The 25553-nt window shown below is 39.4% G+C and overlaps 2 protein-coding genes across 5 annotated transcripts; both read right to left on the bottom strand.

Annotated features, from left to right (window-relative positions):
* Positions 1–5383: 5383 nt before the first annotated feature.
* LOC130138359 (inositol phosphorylceramide glucuronosyltransferase 1) lies at positions 5384–9822 on the bottom strand. The gene is made up of 10 exons (XM_056312180.1): positions 9424–9822; positions 8717–8837; positions 8337–8522; positions 7649–7812; positions 7077–7184; positions 6780–6917; positions 6550–6684; positions 6136–6403; positions 5931–6054; positions 5384–5712 (listed from the first exon to the last, which is right to left on the bottom strand). The coding sequence occupies exons 1-10, from the start codon at positions 9676–9678 to the stop codon at positions 5595–5597; spliced, it is 1617 nt and encodes a 538-aa protein (XP_056168155.1). The 5' UTR covers positions 9679–9822; the 3' UTR covers positions 5384–5594.
* Positions 9823–10758: 936 nt separating this feature from the next.
* Positions 10759–23764, bottom strand: LOC115665411 (probable inactive ATP-dependent zinc metalloprotease FTSHI 5, chloroplastic). 4 transcript variants are annotated; one of them, XM_056312176.1, is made up of 19 exons: positions 22662–23763; positions 21820–22291; positions 21158–21358; positions 20783–21076; positions 20405–20674; positions 19870–19959; positions 19655–19786; positions 18120–18293; positions 17449–17570; positions 16802–17003; positions 16299–16427; positions 15293–15475; positions 14809–14928; positions 14018–14203; positions 13810–13884; positions 13592–13651; positions 13354–13461; positions 12566–12646; positions 10759–11208 (listed from the first exon to the last, which is right to left on the bottom strand). In XM_056312176.1, the coding sequence occupies exons 1-19, from the start codon at positions 23585–23587 to the stop codon at positions 11140–11142; spliced, it is 3894 nt and encodes a 1297-aa protein (XP_056168151.1). In that variant the 5' UTR covers positions 23588–23763; the 3' UTR covers positions 10759–11139. The 4 variants fall into 4 exon arrangements, with proteins under 4 accessions (XP_056168151.1, XP_056168153.1, XP_056168152.1 ...); XM_056312177.1 differs by lacking the exon at positions 10759–11208 and adding an exon at positions 12052–12135; XM_056312178.1 differs by lacking the exons at positions 15293–15475; positions 16299–16427 and having other exon boundaries at positions 22662–23764.
* Between the last annotated feature and the right edge of the window lie 1789 nt (positions 23765–25553).

The raw sequence follows: 25553 nt of genomic DNA, 5'->3' as shown, positions 1-25553 counted from the left end.
TCTGTAGTGGTTGGTAAACTTAGTTTAGTTTACAGTTTTTGGTTTGTATGTAGCCGCTAACTTTGGTGTATATTTCTGTAAGCTCGTAGCTAAGGAAAGACTTCATTCTTTTTTTATTATGATTTTCTTTTCCATATTTTCCTTAAGTTTTTCAAATTAAATTGTGGCGTGACTCTTGATTGATTTCTTTCTGCTAATTTCTGGAATAACTTAATTACCAGAATCGTGATGTCTATACATTTTGTCCTTTTCTTTTTAGGGGTGCTGTTAACAAGTATCCCAAGGGATTTGTTAAGTTGGAAATAACTCAATTTTCTATGTATTAATTATGCAAAATACGAGTGCAATCAATACATTGAAAACTATCAAATTTTCCTTAATTAATCGCTTAACAAGTGTTCCTAAATATTGATTGAAAAAATAAGTGCGCCTTGGACATCCGTTAATAATATCCTTCTTTTAATTCTTATGGTTTGCGCAACCTATGATGAGAGGAAGCTGCTGCAAGTTACACGTGGCAATGTCAAAGGACAAAAGCAGGAATCAAAATCATTTCACCAAAATCGAAATCATGCTCCCTTGTTTCTTTTCTTAGGTGAAGGCAATGGATGTACTCATGACATCAAGTGATTCACATCAAGAGACAGATAGATTAGCTGTTTGGGAGTATGGTTCAAATAAAATAAAACGCAAACAAAGATAAAACTACGAGCACTGCATATCATGCATAAATTTAATTACAAGTTATCTGTAACGATGATCATTATCAAATTCTGTAAATTAAAGTGAACTCTCAACGTTTTATAAAGCAACGGATGCGATATCACATCGATTTATATCTCGATTTTGTAAATCAATCTTAGTATGTACTTATTGTTATTTTAATATTGATATGGGTAAAAAAAAAAGAAATTATAATGACACTAGGGCTTCGTTCGTTTGGCGGAAAATGTGACATTTTTGGAAAATATTTTCCGAAAAGTCATTTTCCTAGAAAATGGTATAATTTTCCAGTGTTCGGCTGAAATCTGAAAAAGTTTCAGAAAATATTTTCCGGTGTTCAGCGACCGGCGGTCCGCAGCGGTGACCGACAACCGATGGCCGGCGGCGATGGCCTCGACGACCGGCGGGGAAAGAAGGAGGCCGGCAGAAAATGTTTTCCTTTTTTCAAAAGATGAAAACATTTTCCATACTTTTTTTTTCATGTTTTCACTCATTGAGGGAAAATGTTTTGCGAAGTTAGTTTATTTTCTGCCCCCAAACATCGAAAAATCCGGAAAATATTTTACTGAAAAATATTTTTCACAAAACGAACGGAGCCTCGATAGGATATAATCTTCCCTCAAAAGTTTTCATGGAAGGCCTCCTCCATCCAGGTGTCAAGAAAATGAATTGTGACCGGACCCCTACTCAAAAACCTTTTTTTATTATTTTCTTTTTCAAAAGCTTTTGTTGTGCTGGACAATGAGATGCTTCCTTTTAGATTCCCACTCTTAAGTTTAACTTAAGGTTTTATATTGTTTTCTTTACTTTAGTGACAGATTCTCCCTCTCTAATTAATCAAACAAAACATGGGAAGTAGGCCCTCCTATGTAGGTGGCAAATGCTTGTTCTCTTCCTTAATCCTTGTTTTATCCGTCTGCTAACACCAACAAGGAGGTTAATAAACCAAGAAAAGAAAAAGTCATCGCCATTATATATGTCACCCAACAACTCATACAGTTTTCAACATCTTCCTCTCCTTCTCTTGTCCTCTTTCTTCTCTCCTTCATCCCCATCTTCTTCATCTGCATTTTCTCATTCAAGAACCTTTGGCTTCTTTGAAACTCCGTTTGGGAAGAGAAGGGCCATGTCTGTGGAGACGAGGGAAAGATCGTTATATGAAGGAAAGCTTCCAGCTTCAACCATGGTCAAAGCCAAAGGGTTGGCCTCTCTTGATGGAAATACTCCATATGAGCCCTGGCCAGCGCAGTTTCCTCAGCAAAAGAAGATGATGACTTGAGGAATTGTTTTTCAAATCCTCTAGGCAAGTCTGATGCTTGGCTTTAAATTTAATTTCCATCATTTGCTGGTTCTTTTCCCGTCTTGAAACGAACTCGGTTTCCCAGAAAGAGTTGAGATGAGAGTTAGAGAATAAAAAGTAAATTAGTTGCTAAGAATTAATCCGTAGATTTCATTGGTGATGTGTAGTTTTCTTGGCAAATGTCTGTCTGTCTTTCCTCTTTTGACATTGTAAAATCAGCAAGAGATACTCCCTTCCTCTCTATGTAATACCCAAGAAATTTACTTCCTTGCGCGTATCTTCCCCCACGTTCTTTTTGTCCACTTGCACTCATCGAATTCTAATTATCCTAATTCAGCTTGCGAACCTTCCATGTTTAGGTATCATGACGTTATATACATGACAAGCAGTATTTTATGGACATAATTCTGTGAGCATTTATATGCACGTTATCTTTTGTTTCATGTGATATGGAAAGAGTTTATGCATGCTCCTAAGAATGTGTATGGACCTTGTGTAGCAGCTAGTCCTCCATAACCTAATAAGGCCTTCGTTCAGATCCAAAGCTCAAAATTTTCACTTTAGAGGATTTTCTTTGAGTCATACAAATCACTTGTGGTGATGATTTACTACATCTTATTAAGTCCTTGTGGAGCCACATACAGCCTAAATTTGCAAGAGATCTATTTCATTAACTAGAGCAATGGAGCATATGATGTCTCACTCATTGATAAATGATGCAAAAGATCTGACTAATAGAGCAAGATATTATATGATAAATTCTCAAACTTATCGCACAAAAAGTAAGGTTTCTACCAAACATTGACTTTTGATGTAGTTAGTCGTGGCTCGTCGGGTATCGTGCTGTCGGCAAATATGAGATGACATCTCACTATCAAAATCAAAACATGGGTTTTTGTTTTTTCAATGAACAGATTTTTGCAGGGGTATATGGAAATTAGTAATTCCTGGCATGCTTCAGATGGATGAGGAAAGAGAAAGAAATTGCAGGCGAAAGTACATCTATACAAGCTTTTGACAGTGACCAAATCCTCCATGTCAATCTCCAATAAGTGTGCAATCTCTCGTCACCGAGTCTAGCAAAATAAGCAACTATCTAAGAGGCAAAACAAGGAAGGATAACTAAAGATTATACCCAGCTCAAATACCGCTCATTATCAAGCAAGCAAGATGATTTGCATAAGTCCACGGAAATAGATTAAACCGAGGTCCAAATATTCATGTTGACAAGAAAGTAGCCATCTATCCAATACAAGTTAATTTCCTTTTACAATCTGTCTTATACTACTTTCTACTATTTATACACACCACCTCTTTCCCTCACCAGTACGGAACTGCACGTCGAATCAAGGAAATCAAATTGAAAAATTCACAATCCCATTTAAGTTTTCTTTATGAAAAGAATAAAGGAAGGAGAATGAAAGTCAAGAGCCAAAGTATTTCCTTCTCTCCCAACTGTGTGTCAATGGGGAAAGCCAGATTCGGGGGTACGGATCTGTAGCTTTCTGAAATTAAGGCTGTGTTCGTTTGCGGAAAAATATTTTTCCGGAAAACATTTTCCGCGTTTTCCGGTGTTCGGGGGCGGAAAATGTTTTCCGTGGGAAAACATTTTCCTTCCCCACCCCCAAATCCTTCATTGTTTTGAGGAAAATGATTTCCTCTTTTCACAAAGAGGAAATCATTTTCCCCAAAGTGAAGGCAAAATTGCCCATGGGAGGGAAAATGTTTTTTGTGGGAGAGGAAGTTGATCGCCGGTCACCGCCGTTAGCCGCCGGGTCGCCGGTCGCCGCCGCCGCGCGGTCGCCGCCGCGCTGCGCGCCCGCCGCCGGTCGTCGCCCGCCACGGCCGCCGCGCCGCTGCGCCGCCGGCCGCCGCCGCCGCCGCCCACCGGTCGCCGCCGCCGATCGCCGGCCGCGCCGCCGCCGCCCGCCGATCGCCGGCGAAAAATATTTTCCGAAACTTTTTCATATTGGTCGCCGAACACCGGAAAATTATGTTCCGGAAAAATATTTTCCAGGAAAATGACTTCCGGGAAAATATTTTCCAAAAGGAGAATATTTTCCGCCAAACGAACGGAGCCTTAATGGAACTTAGAAGTTGTCATTGGCCATATATTAAGGATAGGGATGCCGATTCGACTTTAGTATATTTAGCGTTTGCATGATTGAAATCCTTTGGTTAGTCACCATGTGTCCATCTTAGTGGGAAAATGACGTGCAACTTGGGAAAAGAGGAGGAAAAACATTTAATAAGGATGAGAGCCATCATCAGATAATTTATTATTGGTTGATGACTCATCAAGAATCGTGACGGGTTACAATTTTCCTTGGGATAAAAAAAAAGAAGACTAATATCATTAAAAAATCCAAAACTAAAATCCTAACCCAATAAATACGCGTCATAAACACGTAAATTTTTCATGTTAAATTTGTCATTCTTCGCGTCGGACTTATCTTGCAGTTGTCTGCCACGTACATATTGATTGCCAGCACAGAGTAAAATTGGGTAGGGCACTGGTTTGGATTTTTTCGCAAGACGAGAATTAATTTGGAATTAATGTGCCGTGTCAATACTAATTTATGATTTTTCGTGATATTAGAAAAAATTCTTTTTAAAGGATTCACCGAGAAAGATTCAGATAAATATGAGAAGCAAAAGCAAAGAAAACAAGAACAGGCACACCTGGCTTAAAGATTTTGCTCTGATCTACCTTTTTCTCTTAAACCCCACTTAGAGAATTTGAGGTTTTTTTCTTTTTTGTTTTGTTTTGGTTGAAGAAGAATTTGAGTTTGACTTGTGGCATCTTAGCTTAGGTGGCAAGCATAACACAAACCATCATACACAACAATGAATATCTTAAGAATATCTTATTCTTGAAATTAGCTTGATGTCTCCTTTTCACATGAAGATTGATGGTGGACATGGCGGCTCGCGCAAAAGCGCATTGGACAACTCAATAATGAGCTTTTAGCTAACAAGATTAATGTGGGAAGCCTGCCTTACTTTAAACTTTAAAGTGCCGCTCCACCTTTTCTGGATTAGGTTAAGTTGTCTTTCAAGGGTAGCAGAGGTTTATTTTCATGTCCACTATGGTGGATAAACTTAATATATTTATACTTTAAGAAATAAATGAAGCCATGAGGGTAATCTTGTGTATGCCCTGTTTCACAGCTTAAGAAGAAACCAAATTGTATGCCAATTCCCTTCCTTTTCCCTTCAATCTGTCACACAAGTGACCACCATGGGAATTTGGTTCTTCCAAATTTTGCAATCTACATGAGATTAGTGCATAGAATAGCACCTGAACAGTCGAGCACCTGAACAGAAACGTATACTTTCATTGGCGAAAAGTTTGAAATCTGAAGCGAAAATAGGATTCCCATTCCATGAAGGCATGTTACAGTTTAGATACTCTTGTTTGAAAAAGGAGAACTTCTAAGCTGGCCAAGATTCCTCAATAATTTACACATCAATCATTGGGTAGCCTATGTGATAAGTTACAACAGAGAAGGAAAAAAGAATCACGTGTGGAGATGGTGCCGCCTGTCAACATAACAAACATATGCTTCTGCTACCGGCTCAAATCTCGCTCTTCAAAGCCTCTAATAAACGATACGATAGCAAGGTGCTCTGAAGAATAGGTCATGAAAGATGCCAATATAAGGCCTCCACCAACCATCAAACCCAACCTGTTGAAGGACGCAAAGCATTCATGAATTTGTTGTTCTTGCAATCCTCACTCGAGCGTCATAGCAACAAAATAGTAACGAACATAAAAGCAACATCATAAACAATCAAATTTCTGATCCCAAATGATATAGCAAGCAACAGATCAGCATGAAACTTGGTGTAATTTAAATTAGTAAAGAGAATTGGGGCATTTTGAGAATCAAACCAAAAGAATTACCTCGCAAAAAGAGCAGTAATCCCGAAAATGCATGGCAAGGCTGGGGCCACCATTGCCAAAAATGCCATGCCCGACCAGTAACAGCAGGTAGCAATATCACAAGAAGATGTTTGCCGTTGACGACCTGCACAGTATAAACGACTCCTTGTTAATATAAAAAACACAAAATATGCACATCAAATGCCAATGCTCCAAGTCAATGAACCTTTCCCAGATTCATCGTCAGCATGTGCAACCGTTTGAACTGCTGCCGCCCTTCCAAGTTTATATACCAAATGGAGATAACCTCTGAACAATACAAAGAAGATTGCAAATGTCCACTCATACATCAATAGCAAACCAGTCCACGGCATTACTTGCCGAGGCACAACTGCGAGAGCCAGTAAGAGAGACACAGCAGCTGCAGCGAAACATACTATTACGGATATCCCACCCAAATACACAGGGATCTTTGACGGCGCACCATTTGAGAACTGTTAGATAGCAAATCAACAAACTTATAGTTAGAAAGATCACCACTGATGCTTTAACAGAAGCATGAGCAAATTACTGTGAAATCTAACATTTTAAGGTGTTGTCAATGAAATATTAGTAAAATAAACATGGAAAAGGAAGTAACCTGCTGGTTAAAAGTAATGCCAGATGCCGTAGAAACACCAGAATATGCGTATGCTCCATTAAATCTGATTCTATGTAAAAGCTGTCTAATGTTATCACCCAATGAACTTCTACAAGAACGCCATTGCTGCAATACCTACAACAAATCAAACATCAAATAATCAAAATGACTATTCCTAACGAACAGAATGTCAAAGGAGAATAACCAAAGGATTTCCATGGACTTCCAACCTGGGGAAGAGATCGGTAGTACCCAAAGAACAGAAGGCAAAGAGGTAGCAGAAAAAGGAACTTCACTAGAAACACATCATTAGGATTTCTTCCCCCTCCAGTTCCAGGAAGGGAATCAGCAAGTTGTTCCCTCACATTCTGTCATATGCAAAGTTAAACGAGTTTCTATCACCAAACACACAGATCACTGCATAAAACAATAACAGAATTCATGCAATTGCACAACCGTGCATGGTGTCTGTCTCCCTTTCATCTAAACAGCGCAAAAACCACCAGAGAAGAAGTTGGATATGATACCTGCCACACATCTACAGGTTTCAGAAGCCAGGATGTCCACCAGTCCCAAGGTTTAAGGGGTCCAAGTGTATAGTGAATAACCCGGAGTTCACTTTCATCGACCATCCACTGTTCAGCAACATCAAGGACGTCAGTATCAAAACACAGTCAGCAATAGAACTGCATTTGTGCCTACATTGTGTAAGTGCTATATTGTGCATCCACAAAATGTAACAAGATCCTATATCAAAGTTTCTTTTTTCTTTAGGGCATTCATTTTTCGGGTATCATAAGAGTGAAGCCATCAAAGGTTTTATTAGGCGCAACTACAAGAACAAAATAAACCTCAGACAAGACCTACAGAAAACAAAAAATATTGCGATGTTTTTCAGACAGTAAGGGCTCATTAAAATGTCATGAAAGACGCACCTACCCCCAAAACACCAACTCTAAAAGGGAAATAAAAAAGGATGGAAAGAATTCCAAGAAGAAGCAAATACACCCCTACTTTCTTATATACAATCACCATGCCGATAAAATAATGTCTCAATGAGCCACCTTAGTGACTTATTTTCACATATAAGTAGCCATACCTTGTTTGCAAGCATGTAAAGACCAACATCTGCATTGTATAGAGTAGAAAGTCGCTCCATTTCAGGAACTGGTCGAGATTTCAACACCTCTGGCGATAAATTTGGCTCGAAAAGATGTGCATTGGCAAAGTCGCTATAGTACGAATTTAGAAAACCCTGATCACCTGTGGAATGAAAAATGTCAGAGACAGGGAGAAGAACAGAGTGTATAAAATAAGAAGATGTACAAAGCTTTCTTTTATTGTGAGGTTATACAAGGACAAAGAAATTGAGACTGTTTAAAGACAACCACAACAAATCTAATAGTTCGAAGTAAGAAAACTAGTGATCCAATTGAGACTGAGTAATTTTGCGCCACTTGTGAACACTAGAAGCCAAAATCTGTCTTGCCTGCAAGAAAATCTGGGCATCTTGACCCTATTAGACTCCATCACATGCATGTCCTTACTCAAGAAAATTAAATTGTGACAAAAACTCCATTTCCTTCTCATCTCAACAAAGTCTACTTCATCCAGTATTTCATAAGTAAGGATAACTGTTTAGATACGTTGGTACAAACTCATCCTCGGTCCATAATCAAGTCAAAATCCAATCATCATAAATCATCGGAGCTAACACACTCAAACTAACTAAACAAAATAAATTGACATTACATCACCAGCCATCACCATTCAGAAAAGACAATTACCTCCAGTGTAAGAATACAGGGTTTGCACTTTGCCCATCATATCATTAAAAACAGTCTCAGAAGGTTCCACTACCATGACTCCAGAATTAAGCCTCTCTGAGTGCTTCAAGTTAGCACAGAATTTCACGCATTTAAACAGATCCTCAATACTTTTAACCACAATAGTATCTGCGTCCAAGTATACAACTGCACAAAGAAGGGAATGTTTTCCTCCATATGAGAATATAAGAACAATATCTGTACGCACATCATCTATGCATGATAATCCAAAAACTCAGCCATCTGAGAATGAACAAGTTCACTTTGCTCGTCCATTTTAAGTTGGCATTGTTGCTCCAACAATCCCGAAAAACAGAAAAATGCATAATAGCCACAGTTACCTTTTTTATAGCTAGTCATGTTGAATATTTTCAGTTTGGTGTAGACACCCCAAAACCTAGCTGGACGCTTTTGATTGGGGTTGGCCAGTAGACTGATCTTTTCCACTATCCAGCCATCAGCCTGCACAAGCATCCCAAATTTTTCAAACTCAAAGACCACAAAACATTTAACTCGATCTAAACTGCTTCCGTAATTGTACTCGATGACACGACAAGGGAAAACAGAGGACAGCAATTAACCCAATTAATTTGCTACCACAAATAGCGACAGAACGTAACAGCACCAACCGCAAAGCTGGAGTTACCCAGAATCTTCCATTGCCTTAATTTTCTCAGGAACCAAATTACCCAGTTTGAGTAGAATTTTTTCAATTATAATGACACTGATCAATCAATACTTCTGTTTCCAGGATCCTAGGTGACAAGCCGACCTCGGAGGCGTCATCTTTTAAAAAGCCATTCCAACTTAGCAAATTATGCACTTAAATCAGCAAACACTCAGCAGAACATAGCACTAAGCACAAAATCAGAGTTTCTTAGCTCCTTAAGCCACCTCAATTTTCTGAGAAACCATCAAATCCTAGAGCATGATCCGCTTCAACATGCTGCCGAACCGGATGCGCAGCTGACTACTTCAAAAGCAAAAGCAAAGACAATACTTTTTTTTTTCCTTCAGCGGACTACATGCGTGTGTACATGGAGAGAACCTTGAGGAGCTTCTTGGCGTAATCGGAGACGCCGTCGGAGACCAGAACCACCATGTCCTTGGTGGCCCCGGTGTCGCGGATCGACTTCCCCAGCACGCGGACTCCCAGCAAGAACTCATCGCCGTACAGGAGCGTGACGTACGCCTCGCCGCCCCGCGGGGAAGGCTGGGATCCGATCGGGGCCGCCGGACGGACCGAGAGCAGCAGGATCGCGGCCGCGAGGAGGAGGAGCGGGGCACCGCCGCGGCGGCTCATCTGGGAGCGGTGCGGGGAGGCGGCGGCGGTGGGATTTTCTCGAGAAAATCGGGGGCGGCGGGGGAGGAGATTTTCTCGAGAAAATTGGGAGAGTGTTTGGTTTTTTTTTTTTTTTTGAATTTTGGGGATTTGCAGTTTTGGTTCCGCTTCTTGACGCCGGCATTGACCCTTCTTCTTCAAGCGCGTGAACAACACGGGAAAAATGAAAAATGCAAAAACCAAAAAAAAAAAATTGTCTTTTCATGGAAATATCTAACTTTTGTTTCTTCCAAGAAAAAGATCTAGAAGCATTTTTTGGAGCTTCCATTTCTCTGGGATTTTATATTTGAATGTATTTTTTTTGAATGGATAATACTCAAAATATCTTTTTTTTCTTCTCAATCTCTATATTTTGATTGCGCTAATTTGTCCTTGCAACTCGTCCATGAAGTCTCTATAAGATTCTCGAATAAATATAACAAAATAACATCTGCAGATTACAATAAAATGACTCTAACCCGTTTCCTTAAAGTAAGTCGCTCTGCACTTTATCTGAGGCGGTTTTCAACAGTTGGGCTGTTCGGATCTCAGACAGACCCCAATGTGTAATGTAGGACACATTGGGGTCGACGATGTGCGGTCGGCATGCTCGCCCTTAGCACGCCTCCTCTTTATGCCCTTCTGGGATGGCCTTCTATAGGTCTTATTGCTACTCTACCAAAACAAAGCTAAAAGATACTATTGATGGTGCCCTCCCTCTTTCTTGTTTGCCCATTTACATGGTCCACGAGGCCCTTTGTTCGGCTCAAAACATGGTCTCTAAAAGCGATCAATGATATCAACAGCACAACGATGACAAATGAGCACATGGTGATCATGGAGGAACAGATGGTGCCTCACTCATCACCATGTTTGTGCTTTCAATGATTATCACATGCGTTTCCACTGAATTTTCAATTTCAAGTTGCTTGGAAAGCTTGTCTAAGACATGGGCCACAGTCCCATCTTTCTTGTTTTGCTAGTCTGACATCCAGTTTCAGTGATAATCAAACAATGGCAAGTGATTATATTCTGATAAAAAAAAAGAACAGATCTCCAAAATTGGTAAGAAGAAAGAATCTCAAGACTTTATTTTTGGAATCAATTGTGAAATTTACATGTACCGGGAGAGAAACAAAATTTTTACGGCTTCGGTTACAGCACAAAGAATGAGATCATTGGCATATGAGTGAGAAGGAAAAGGGGGTGCCTCTTCTCACCAAACAGAAAAAGGGGGGCAACAACAAAATAGAGAACCCCAAAGAAACAACCTGCACAGTTAATTTACCGCGAAACTGGTCCGACCCTCTCTCTTTCCTAAGGATAAATGGTAGTTTACCTGTCATGAGATTAACTGTCTAAACAAAGATAAGAACAATCTCCTCCAACCTTTTAAGTGCTTGTCAAGATTAAGATCGATGGCTGATTGTCGTATCCTCGATACTAGGTTGGGGCACCTAACAGTGCAGTTCCTGATGCGTTCCCATCATCAAGGAAGCTGCTCGATACCGGCTGCAAAGAAGACAAGAGGTGTCAGTTCCCTTACATCCATATATCTATTGTACATAAAGTAGTACTAGTTTTCATCTGCTATATGCTAGACTTGATGTATGGCGTACAAATAGCCACAGTGTGATTCAAGTTTTAACTTAAAAAAGCCCACACAAAACACGTTCAAAAACCGAGAAAGCACAGTTCGACCAAAAAAAAAAAAAACTGGTAAAGCATTCTCCAATGAATATTAGGAAAGAAACATTAGTGGAAACGTGTAAGATATTGACATTCAAAAGAAAATGGTTCTTTCAGTCCTGGGAAAGCAATGCATTCTCCAATGAACATGCATCGGCGGATTAGAAGCATGTTGAGATGCTCTCTCGAGGCCACAAATTCATGTGAATCATGCACCTGTCTCTTGACATGGCCACATTTCTAGAGTTGAGTATTATTAGAGGGTAAAAATGATGGGGAAGGTTTTATGGCTTCAAGATCATCTTGTATGAAGAGAAAGGTTTACTTTGCCTATTTGCAACAAAAGGCTTGGGGAATCTCATTTTGGTTTAACCACTATATGATATGGGCACCAGAAATGGCATATTGCTGCTAAGAAGACAGACAGAACAGAACCATATATAAATTAGGAAAGGCTGGAGTACTTCACAAACAGGAGCCACGTGTATCGGTAGGTTAATTGTCTTTTATGTTCTATTTTTTTATGAAATCTTAGTCTGGAGGAGGGAGACTAATTTTTCCCACACATAAAATCTTCAGCGTAATGCATGTAGCTTATACAAGAAGTTTTGCAAATGCCGAACTAAGTTGTCTATGATTCACTCCAAAGGTTCAGTTTACTCGGCCTGAACAATCGGTTGCTTATTGGGCCAGTATGATGGGGGTTGAGAAAAAACAACACGAGCACTTGAGGGGGTCAAAGATAAATCCCTGTCAAAGCATTCAAAGACGAGGACAAATTATTCCTCAGGTCCAGTAAGGATAGGATTTATTGATATTTCCTCAACAAGCTCGGCAGTCTTCACTAGACTCGCTCAATCATTCTTTTATCTGCTTTTCAAGAGTCAATTACTCTTAAGAGAGTTTTAGTATCCAAAACCAAGTAAAATCTGTATGCTTTATAGCAGCAAATAATGCAGTAACTCCAAGTATCAAAAGATTTATTGAGCAAGTTGTGTTGTTATATCCACAACTGGACTTGCTCAAAAAGCTCAAGTCAACTGCCTTTAGTGGATTAGGGGACAAGAATTGAGGATCATATTATTTGGTCCCTCATACATCAATTCACTAAATAAGATAAACTTGATTGCATTCTATTGACTTCTGTTACCAGACAGGCAAAGTAAAAACTCGGAGTTACCTGTCCATTAAAAAGTTGAACAAGGGAAAATGGCTCTTTCTCCCGCATTCCACCATTTTCTTCAAGCATCCTTTCCAAGTCCTGCCAGTCAATCAATATGTCATCTCTAGTTTCAGAGGATTCACTAAAAAATTGATTAAAAAAAAAGATTATGTTGACAGAGTGAGGCAAGGCAGCATTTGAAGGTGTATGGACTTACATGATCCCCACATAAGCAGAAACCAAATCAAGAAAACAAGACAAAAAGTATATGGCTCCATGCTTTGTAAATTAGTTTTCATGAATAGCATTCACATACTGAAAGAAAACCAGATAGAGCTTGATGACAATAGCTCACATGTGAAAGAACAGAGTCTAATCCGCATTACATATACCATTTCAGCCCAGGATAGAACTTAAGCTCAACAGGTTGACATTGACATAAATGAAGATGATAGGAAAGAGACGAAGGAGATGAGCAACCATCTGTGGAAAGGGCTGCGAGAAACAAGGGACTCCGAGGACAAATGGAAAAAGGGTACTAAAAAATCAAGAGAAGAATTGGCTAAGAAAGGTATTATGATGATAAGAGAGGACATAGACTTTTCCTCAAGTATTATAAGGAAGAAGCTAAAAAAGATACAGTGGTATGATAAGCTCCTAAGAATAGACTTGTAACTATATAAGTGACGTTCTATCATTCAGTCCACCTGCTGTTAAACAGAGGAGGATTTAACTGTATATTTAACTGTATAACGACACACATAAAATTAAAGCTATTAAAGTAAGCTGGACACCTCCAGATCTACCTTTCCAGTCAAGATTTCAAACTCCAGCAACTCGTCGACAATCTTTTCGAGAACTCGACGATGTTTCTGTAACATTTCCTTTGCTTTGTAATAAGCCAAATCATACATCTGCAAAACAAGGATCCATCAAAGAAGGAACATCAAAGAATCTCGCAATCAACCAGAGATTTGCTGCTCTTTCAATTCGGACTATCGGATATAGTAAGTCAAATAAAGCCTCATAGCAACAGACACATGCCTTTTCAACTTTAGCTGCAATCTCATATTCATGGTTGTTCCCCATGCTCAAAGCTGTAACCTAGTGAAATAGAGACATACAACCAGAATTAAGCCAAAACGCATTAAAGATTCCCAGCTGGAACATGAAGCTTGAATACATAACGGTATTGTTGAGTTTGATCATCAATGATTTATTTTACGATCATAAAGTGCATGCAAAATAGAACAGAGAAGTACCGCATTACTGTGATAGTAAATTGCAGGACTATCGTCAGGCCCCCAACCGTACTGAATGACCATCCTTGTCGCTATCTGTCACAGGGTATGTATATTAATATATACATCTACATGTATTCAGCTTTCACTGTGAGAGTTTTCTCTCAAAAGTTAACCTAAGGTAGAGAATATCAGCAAATTTCTCAAAGCATAATGTTACAGGACCAACCTCTTGAGCTTGCTTCAGTTCAGAAGAAGAGAGAAAATTCTCTTCCCCAAAAGGAAGTAGAAGTTGTGAAGCAACATACGAACCAAAACAAAATACAAGCTTCTTTTCAAGGTATGATCTTGACTCTGAGTTAGCATTAACAGATCCTTCACTCCGTGCCTTGGTGATCTTTGTACAGCCAATTCCCTGCAAGAAAGGGGTCAAAGCAAACATCTTTATAAGACTAAGGCACTAAAATCCCATAAGACATGCCTCTGCAAATAACTGCCCCTGCAAAGAGGAGAACAAGAACAACCCAGGACACATGTGGATACACTGTTATGTAGCACAATGATAATGTCTGCCAGAATACTCCAATAACAGATAAAGCTATAAATTGACATCTCATGTCAGTGTGTTTGACTGTTTGATATCCAGTTTCATATAAAACTCCCGATGGAGGCCCTTAGATACAACAGCAAGGATCATGACCAACAGAAGCATGAGACTGATTCCCGAGTGCCCAGATAGATAAGGTAATTTACAGGTCGATAGCATGACTGGATGACAATACTACCGAATGAAAAGTTTGATAACGAACAACATGCCAGTGCACATAGCTTGAGAAGAGCCAAAAAGAAAAACATAAACAAGATTAAAATGGCCAACTAACATCCATGAAGGATGACATTCACTGTTCAGCAGTAGAACATAAATCCCTAAACTAAGAATATGGCTCTTGCAGGTACTTGCTCATAAGCTTAGTAAGGTGCATGCTATTTCATTACAAGAACGAAGGCGAGAGCAATAACCTGCCACGAAGATGGTTCAAGCCACAAATTGTCGACTACATCAAAGTTAGGTAGTAAAAGAGCTATAAGGCCACGACCAGCTGCCCAAACAGCATGGGGGAACTTGGTTTCCTCTGTCCACTGTCAAATCATCCAAATTATATAAGTTGTCTCAAAGAAACCAAAGAAGCTTGTACACATAAAGAAATAATCGTTTGTTTGCTGGTTTGGGTATATCAAGCTAGCTAAATTTTTAGAAAGATGAGTCATGATAACCCTACCACGTTCCATTTTTTACCACTTACTTTGTGGTACTCCTGACTCTTTAGAGCACACACAAAATAAAACAATAGAAATTTATAGATCAGAATCTTGCCAATTTTAAAATTGTTCAGAAGACAATAGCCCAACATAGTCCAGCGAACTAATAGTAAGCATCCAAGTGAATTAATTGAGCATAACTCCACATTCCACTAGCTCAAAATAGATTGGAAAGAACACATACATCAAGTGGAGGATTAAGAAGTTCAACTCCATTGGTTATTTGACCATATGGTTCCATTAGATCAACAACATTATGCATGTCCTCCTCAGTCAGTGTCAGCCCCAGATGATTCACCAGCATTCGGCTAATCTGCCTCGCAACTTTTGTTTGCCGAATCCACTTAGGAACCATATGGTTGAAGGTCTATGCAAAATAATGAATGAATAATATGCACATAGTAAAAGATATATCACATAAAAATATACATGGGAGAATTCACATTATAGTCAGTGAAGTCATGTGAACGGAAACTTCTAAGAGGAGAAAAAGCAGCAGCATGACTCACGAACAGAGAAGTTATGGGCCATGCTTTCGGAGACATTCAAAAATCAATCATAGTCAACAAGCAGTATAAATTTTAGCGTGAAAAGATCCCATAATTCCTATTATAATAGACAATCAGGCACCTGTTCAACAGTCACTTTCAGCAAAATTATGACAAACACCAAATGATTGTTATATCCCACGATTGAATTGGAAAACATCTAGTTAAGAGTTCAATCACTTGATTAAAAATGGCTAATTTTCATGAATTATCCCAACATGTCTAAACCAGCAGGCACATAAGCTTATCGGCTACTGCATCCTTCATCAGCCAGCTCTTTCCATTGAATTTATATGTACCACCAATCAATCTTCTCACTCTCATTTGAATAAACACTTATTTGCCCATTGTGCATTATTTCAGGGAATTCTATATTGTACAAAATTGCATACTACAGTAACTAGACCCAATAGCAATGAATCATCCCAATATATTCTAATTTAGGACAATCCCTCCAATTCACCAAATATTGATTCAGAAGAAAAATTATTTACAATGATAGACTAGCAATCTGATTGAGGACAGTTGATGCCATTTACACAAACTTGATACATTGAGAATATCAAGCAGGAAAGCACCAGTAAGAACACTCAAGCAATTTACTGAGCCCAAAGCCCAGTGCAGTTTTAATCATAACCTTACCGCAAACCAACTGCAGTAGCTCATAAGTTCATCTGCATCAACAAATTTGCTACGAAATGCACTTCCTTCCAATGCCACAGGAACAAGTTTCAGTTCTATAGGTCGTAAAAGAGCAGTCTTCTCAGCCACCTGTCAAGGTAAATAAATTGCTTATTAAGGTCACTAAAGAAAAGAAAAAAAACAGATACAAGTTTCCTAACTTCTCAGAGTGTCTAGTGATTTATTGATTTCAGTCTTAATGGGATAATCCACCAACAAACAGCAGGGCAAGCGGTCGGCAGTAATTGCTAGCACCTGACTATCCCATCTACAAACTATCCCAAAGCTGCAGACTAAGAGGACATTCAGAGTACTATCATTATCAAATGCCATAGAAACCTCATAATTGGAAGGTCCTAGACCTGCTTATTTTTACTGGAAATGAGCAGCTTTTGTCAACAACTGAAAGTACATCTTTTACTGAAAAGGAAAGTATAGGGCACGTCTATTTGATGGCGAATCACCTTTCTCCAGTCGACAAAATCAATGATCTCATCGTCCATTGTTTCTTTAGCAGCAATTTGTAGTATCTTCTCTCTTTCTGCTTGAGTTGGCCTCTGCAGATGGAAGACTCTATCCATCCGACCAGGTCGCTGCAACGCCTCATCAATTTGTTTGAGGCTTCTAGTTGTGGCCATCAAGACAACACCATCTTGTTTCTCAAATCTGCATAGATAATTATGCTGATCAGAATGGAAGATATGCAGAAGCTTCCACCAGACAACAGGGAAATCACAGAAATAACCTTTGTCCTGAAAGTTAATCATATAATAAAATGACATTTAGATAGGGCAGCAGGAAGAAAACAAAAAAAGCTCATATATGCATGTCTTCACATCTGTTTTGCCTATAATACTGTTTCAGTAATACTTGGTCTTGGAAATAAATTGTCTCAATCAAGTTGCCATGCAGAGAAACCTTATTCTGGAGATGATACAAAAAATATTAGCAAGCACAAAGACTTAGTAGAAGCCAAGACCAAGAACGCAAAATAGGAGCAGAATATCTTGAAAAAAGACCAATTGAGAGGTTAGTGACAAATCTAGAGTTGATAAAAGAAAACAGAAAAAAGAAAAGACAAATTTCACAAAAACAGTATGGTTGAAGTTACCCATCAAGTTCAACAAGAAGCTGATTGATGAAAGCCTCGTGATCTTGCTTTTTAGTGTGAATGAACTTGCCACGGACACCAGCAAAAAGGTCAAAATCCTCGACAAAAATGATTACAGGTGCCTACATCAAAGAACATACAAATTAGTGTTCAACTGCAAAAGAGAATGTTTTGCAGAAGGGAACAGGCAAGAAAGAGGGAATACCCAGCACCAAATTTCTTATATGAAATTTCTAGTCAGTCATTATCGAAATATATGGCTCACTATATTTAATGTAACTATGATCAATTTAAGCTAATCACTAATAAAAAGACAGACCATCTGACCTCATAGAAGGCCAGATTATTCAAAAGAAAAAAAGATTCAGAACTTTTTAGACTGCGAGTTGGAAGGAAAATGCATTTGTGCAGAGACATCCTTTTCTCAACTACCAAACCAGGAAATGATGAGGTATTTGACAATATTTCAAATGTGTAGAAGCCCAAGCAAAAATGCAAGGCCTAACATGGATGGATATAGATTCAAGACTGTTTTCAACTGACATGTTCTGGACATCAAGATTAACACAATAAGGGTAAAATTTTATTAGGAAAAAATCAGTCTACAATGAAATGCAAATAAATCAACATGAAACAATAAAAAAATAAAACGAAGGGTTAGAGACGCCAACCAAATCCCTGGCTGTCTGAAATAACTCCCTAACATTTGAAGCACTTTGTCCAACCCATAGTCCAGCCTCCAACTGCTGGGCTTCAACTTTAACAACGGGCACCCTAGCTTCTGCTGCTATGGCCAATGCTAGAGATGTCTTACCAGTTCCCCTCTCACCCACAATAAGAACACCCTGCAATATAAGAATGACAAACCCCAGAACTGATTATTCGACAAATAGGATGGGGGGACATACATATGGAAACTCTTTTGTTTGTTTTGTTGGAAAAGATATTCATTTATTGCATCTTGTATTTACTTTCATGAGAAATCAATGACATTTTTCTCTATCTGAAAAGAAAGTAGCATCACAGGATAAAGGATAGTTTCCTTTTTCATTTTCTTAATAATCGCATGGTCTCAATCTATCAGAATGTAATCACAATTTCAACTGTCTATTCAACTTGGGCAGATTCTCATTGGTACACCGGAGAAAAGGATTCTGCCTATGCTGCTTTGGTTGGACAAAAGTCTGGACAGATAACATAGCAAATGTTCTCCATTTATGTCCCCATGTCCCCACATATAAGGCTTCAGAGCTAGGAAGCAACATTCAGCAATGTTATGCCTGATCTAGTGAGCTGGCACATTCCCCAGTCTCATGGAAGATGCATAAAACATGCTAACATGATGCTCCTGACATGTAAAACTGCTTTATACAAAATGCGATGGGATACTATTCCTAAAACAATGATACACAATTCAATCATCACCATCAGTTGAAAAAATAACTACTACCACTAGATTATGCTATATAAATCATACAATCATTTCAATAGACTATTCAACCATTGACTACAACTGCTAAAAGTCCAACACAACCCTTCAATTCTCATAATGTAGCTCATGCAATATCATATTCTGCAAGAGCAGACCTGTTTAAAACAGTTTGTTAAGAGTATAAACAGGGGCACAAGGAAATAGGAAATGAGGCTTGCTTTAAATATGCCTCGCCTCAGAACCAGAGAACCTCTCTCCTGAAAGTACCACCCTCTTCCATGAACTTTTGATCAGTGATAGCAAAAGAGGTGATGGCCCATCAAATTTCACTAGCACACTATCAATACGATTCTGCAGGTATAGAGAGAAGAATTGCCGCAGAAGGATTTCCATCTACTAGTCATCCACAAAGACTTCACGCAAGCACAATTTCACGTGGCTGATGGAAAACACAGACACACCGAATAGGAAATTCCACCTAAGCATAGTTCAACTAAGAACCCCTTATATGACTTAATTGATTCCACAGAGCCCGTCCACAAACAAGCTAGTGTCAAAGAACAGGGGAAAAAGGAACTGTCCAGCATAATTTCTGTTAGTAGACAAGCAACTTATCTGGGTTGAATTTTTAAAGACAAAACTCCATCTTTATGCTAGCAAATAACAACCAGGGGTGAAACATTTCCAGACAAATTGAGTTCTACTGTGGAAGTCTACTTTATGCAGAGAACCAAGAGCATAGAGGTGTTTGATGTCTTCAAGAGAAAAACGTACGCGAGGCGCACGGGCGCCCATTTCTTGAAAAGCACGGGGATTCTGTAAGAAGGCAACAACTTCATTGATCTCCTCTCTCATTGATTCAACACTAGCAAATTCCTTTAATGGTATTGGCGGATTTTTAACTCTCTGCACAAAAAAATGTTTAATTATGAGACAATAATTTACGAGAAACAGGTTATAGACTATAGAGTACTTTGCAGCACAAGAACCTTCATTCCATCAAAAGCAGTTTTGATGGGATCTATGCCAGCCTTCTTCTTCTGTTTGATTTTTCTAACTTTATACTGGATATACGATTTCTGCAAGGTGACATAAAGGTAAAATTTGATTCAGTCAATTGCACATCATAAGCTACAGAAAAAAGGACTTCAATGACTATTTTAATACTCCAGTGAAGATCACATAGAATTTAATGAATAGATGAGAAGTTTCTTTCCCGATGTAGGGGTAAGATCATCACAGCGTAGTGCGATATCTACAAGGGCTATCTAGCTCCGAAAAGCATATATAATTGACAAGAACTTTAGCTGGTAAAGAGTCAAGACCCAATCCACAATGTATTCCAAATTCAAAGCACAAAAGACCAAGTACAGGATTCCACTCAAAAGTGATGAAGAACTGCTGTTGCATACGACATTTAGAAAAAGCAAAAAGTCAACGGTCATGCATCGGCTGAAGTGCAAGCCCAGAGTTATTGTAGCTAAAGGAACAGAAAGGATATTTGAAGCAAGAAAAAAATAATACCACTAGCCGAAACTTCCGCACGTTTGGATTTCTACGTAAAGGCCCATAACCAAGAAGTCTAGGGACTTTTCTCTTAAAAAACCGGAACACGTTATACAAAATGTATCCATACACAGCACTTCTAATCAGAAACCACAGAAACCATTGGAGGTCATCTGTTTTTCTGGATTTAAAGTTCATTTCTGCTTCTGATTGCCATTTCAAGTACCATGTTGAGCCAACAGTTTGATCAATTTCCTCCGGCCATGCCATTCCCAATCGCATCCTTACCTGTGGCACATAAAAATTAGTAGAAATTATGGACAAAGTTAACAATTACAGTGAGTTTGAAAACATAATTATCAAAATAGACAGGTTGCAAGGTTAAAGAATCAATACCGGGTAAGGGATTAGGTACTCGACAATGGGAAAAAATATCACTGTCACTATGTCATCATTAATGTTTCTGACTTTTTCAACAACCCAACCTCTAGCATATGACATGACTCGAGTCCTCCACAATCCCATTAAGCATTGATGGAGGAGACTTGTCGTCAAAAGGAACTGCTGGTGAAAATTCAACTCTGAGAAAGGTATCCACATAAGTTGAACGGCAGTAGGGATCCCAGAAGCAAGCATCTTCATGTACAACCCATCAAAGCCCCCAAACTCTTCAAACAGCATTTCAAATTCCTGGCAACATGCAGAATAACATTAAAAACCCAAAAAAATGAATAACCTAAAGAAGAAACTATAAGTTGAAAGATGCAGCACCTTGATGTTGACATAATATTCCTTTGTGTCCCCCTTCAGAGCAACATACATAGCACCCCAATCATGTCTGATTCGTGCACTGTCTATAAGCTTCTTGGATACGGCATAAGGTACAGCTATGGGATCCATTTCCCACCTATTTTTCTCTTCATTGTACCATGTTTTGGACACCACCCTATCTCGGTCCAAGAGAATTTGTTCCTTTAAAGTTGTCAACAAAAAAACCCATGAGTGTTAGAGCAAGCATCTAAGTTTGACTTTGACTCTTCTTGAATCTTTATCCACTTGAAAAGTATCTCAAACAAAGAAGAGAAGAGAAATTAAAGCAAAGAGGGAATACAATTCTCTTTTAAAAAGTCACATACAAATGACAATTCAGAAGAGTCAAGACTCAAGACATCCAAATTAGCAGAATAATGCACAAAGTCTTCAATGGTTTAGGCAGAAAGCTCATGCAAAAGCATGCTTGTGAACTTGTAACGCAAATTTGCGTCACAAGCAGCAAGTGATGCGACGAGAAGTGAACAAATCTTCTACTGTATGATTCCATATAGGTGGTGGGGTTGGGGTGGGGGGAGTTGAGAACATAATACAATTATATGTGACAAACCAGTACACAACACACCCACTTCACTGCTGCTGCTCCATGAGCCAAGAGCTACCTGCCGTTGGGTCACATATTCTTTCCCAAAATCTACATCTTCTAGTAGTTTTTTCTTTAGATCTGCCTTAGCTTCTTCACGCCACTTCTTCCACCCATGATACAAATGGAGCCCAATAGCTTTTGGAACCACGACCTCCTTATCCCCGAACATCCACTTCAACTCGATTTCAGGAAATCCCTTGACAACTTCATCAACAGGTGTATTTACAATATAACGCTTTTCATCACCAAATTTCTTCATGCTTTTTCTAATGCGAGCCTCTAGACTCCTCTGCAGTTCCCTAGAATCTTTAAGACCTTGTTTTATAAGAAGAGCAAAATCTACTGAATCTTGATGAAAGAGAGGACCAAAATCTTCAGTCTCCACAATCCTTGGCAGAATCATTTGTTCCAGGTACTTCCTTTGAGCATTTCTCAGATCTTTCTCAATATCAGACTTGGAAAGCTTGGTTTCGGAGTTTAATGGCACACTGCAGACAAATGGAAACATTTTGCTCAAGATGAAGAAGCATGTTCATTTGCCTTGGAAAGGATAAAGAAGTACTCAAACGAGGCTAGCCCGTTCTCAAAAGTATATATGCATAAAAAGACCGCAGAAGCTGGAAACACTTCCAAGCAAGTTGGCATCGTTAGAAGGGAACCCTGCCAATCTATTCATAGTGCATACACCCAGAACAATTGATAAACGGTTAATTCAAACTTGTGCAGCAATGATGTGTAATGCTTTGTGGCATCAGCATATTGAACCAACAATTTCCCCTAAAATCTTTACTTAGCACTAATTCGACTGTATCTGTAGTATCGGGACTCATAGCAAATGAGGGGCCGTAGAAATTTTACCTATCTGGGGTACTCTTTCGCCAAATTTCCCTCTTGAACCTCTCAACCAGAGCTTCACACTCTCTCTCGATGAAACAAAGCTCTCGCACTCCAATACTCATTGCAACCATCTCTCTCCTCACTATACTATCCTCAACATCCCCAACTCTCTCCCAAATTCTATCATACTCGTCCTCCAATCTGCTCAAGGTCTCCTCAAATTCACCCCCTTTTGCAGCCGTTTTCTCGTTTTCCCTTTTCACTCTCATCGCCTCATTAACAATCTCCTCTGACCTCTTAATCAACCCCTCTTTCTCTCTCTTCAATTCCCTCAGCTCCTCATACATACCACGCATTATCTCCTCCTGCAATTGCCGTTTCTCCAATTTCACCGCCTTCATCGCCACCTCCAACCCCTTCACGCTCCCCTCCCCTCTCCTGATCTCATCCATACATCTCAGAACCACCGAAACCTTCTCCAACAATCTCTTCGTGCAATTCGAATACTCGTGCCCTTTCACTTCAGACCCCTCCTCTATTTTCTCCAAATTCAGCTCCGTTGCCGCTACCGCGGCGGCCGCAGGGGCCTGAACTCGGCGAAACGGGGCGAAACCTACCGCTATGAAGAACACCGTGCAAGCCAACGGCTTCACCACGCATTGGATCACTCGACCCGAGCTCTCGGAAGCTTCCGGAACCCGCGCCGCCGCCGCCTCCTCGCCGAAGCATTTCGAGCCCCGGGAAGGCTCGACGACCCGAAACGCCCGCGGGCGGGCGGCGAGCTTCGGCAGCCTCCACCGCTTCCCGTGCGGCGGCTTCGAAGCGAGCAGCCGGCGGCTCGAGAGGGCGGGGCCGAAGCGGAAACGCGCCGGGGACGGAGATGCCCGCCAGGATTGGTGCGAGAGGAGGAATGGAGTGGCGACGGAGGAGGTGACGGAGGAGGTCATGGTGGTGCTAGACGGTGGGATGCGCAGTGCGCGAGTGCATTGTGTGATGAAGAGGATCAATAGAGGAGAGAGAGAGAGAGAGAGAGAGAGGAGAGGTTTGGTGTAGTGTCAGACCAGAGGTGAAGAGGTTTATCTGGGATTTCGGAGACAGCGGAGAGAAGACGAAGACGGTGGAGGATGGAATTGTAAACACCGACCGTTTGAGTTTGGGTGATCGACTGATCGGTTCCCGAATTGAACCGGTTCCGTTATAGATTCGAGAACCAAACCGATAGAATTGGGAATCGGATTGGGAGTGGGTTGGACCGGTTCGATTTAGGTTTTGACAATTTTCTTTTGTTTATTCTTTAAAATGAAAGAGAAAATGTTTTTTAAAAAAATATATCTCAATCCGGACGGTTTGATTTCGTACTTAGAACCAGAAACCGGACCAATTATTTAAAAACTCCACCGGAAGCGATGCGGGCAACATTGTTTTTATCTTATTTTGCACGGTTTTTGAATTGTGAACCTGACGGTCATGATAAATGAAGGTTACTTTTTTCAAAGCCGTGAATTGAATTATCATTTTGTTAAGTCATTGATGAAGGCTACACTACCGTCCTAATAAAATACCTTCGGATCGGTAAGATTGTATCGCTTGCGAGAACACACGGACCCTTATCCACACATTGATAATTTCTTCTATTCATGCATCAATGAATGAGATGAAATATCCTTCGCGATTAGAGTGAATGAAAAACCCTTTTTGACCTAAAGCCCCTCTTTTGGTATTTTCAACTATCCACGGCATGAGTCAAAATTGTCTAGATGGTGATTCTCTCCGGTGAAAATTTGGTGATAAAAGTGTCACAAGCCGAAGTGACGATGGAGTTCTCCCGTACTTGTATGCAAATCATAAAAATAACATGCACATCAATTAGTTTAATAATTCCATGTCATACATTACATGTGGTTTGGTAAATCACAATTTTAAATATCCACGTCATACATCAACATAGTAGTATCCACGTCATTATATCAAGTGAATACATGCTTAGGTTCATATAATTAAATTGCATGATTATCTTGCCCGTCGTTAGGATTACTTTACAATGCATTTAAATTCATGTCATGTGTCATTCGTTTAAATTAAAACTCAAATTTTATGCGTTGTATTTACTTTAATATTTATTAAAGAAGAAAAAATTTAAAAATAATTAATTGTCATTGCATTTAGAGATCATGATTAAGTCATGCATATTTTGAATTAACATCTTGCATAACACTAGGCATTATCATAATGAAAGTCATGCTTTGCTCGATGCATTGAGGTTTTTCCCCATTTTCTAGTAATTTATTTGCATGTTTTGGTTTATTGAACGTTAAATTCTTGCTTGTGCCCACGGATGATCACCCATTGCATATAAGTAGCTTAGGATTAAAATTGATCAAGACCACTTGCAATTATTTTTTAAATAAAGAGATAAAATACCAAAAGGGCATTAGATTCATCTTGTAACTAAGTCCTCGTATCCATAAAATTTATAGTTCGCAGAAGTAAAATATTATCCCACATTTTACTTGGATTTCTAATCTACCCATAATATATTGGGGACTACTCCTAAAAAATTGATTTGTACATTTAAGGATGATTAAATCAAAATTCGAAAGTTGCAATTGATATGGGTTTGAGAGAGTCCGTGCTAATTATTTGCTTGGTAATCAATTAGCTTTCTAATCGGTGGTTCACCTCTAAGAAAGTCGTGATAGATCGCATATCCACAAATGAATTATTTATTAGTCAAGTATTCTTTTTGCAGCTAAATCCCGGTCCCTTCTTCCACTGACGACCCTGAAACATTGGCTTCCGCTAATCGTGGACTATTAGGAAACTAAAAAGATGGCACAACTTTAAAACATATTAGCTTTATCGGTATAGTAAGAGTTGAATATTTGCAACTAAAAAGTCATAATTAAAATAGTA

Source organism: Syzygium oleosum, unplaced genomic scaffold (genome assembly GCF_021117445.2).
Source record: "Syzygium oleosum isolate NSW1041296 unplaced genomic scaffold, Sole_v2.1 Sole_v2.06, whole genome shotgun sequence".
Taxonomy (NCBI): domain Eukaryota; kingdom Viridiplantae; phylum Streptophyta; class Magnoliopsida; order Myrtales; family Myrtaceae; genus Syzygium; species Syzygium oleosum.
Note: the sequence above shows the minus strand (reverse complement) of the source record. Positions and strands in the feature narration are given on the sequence as shown.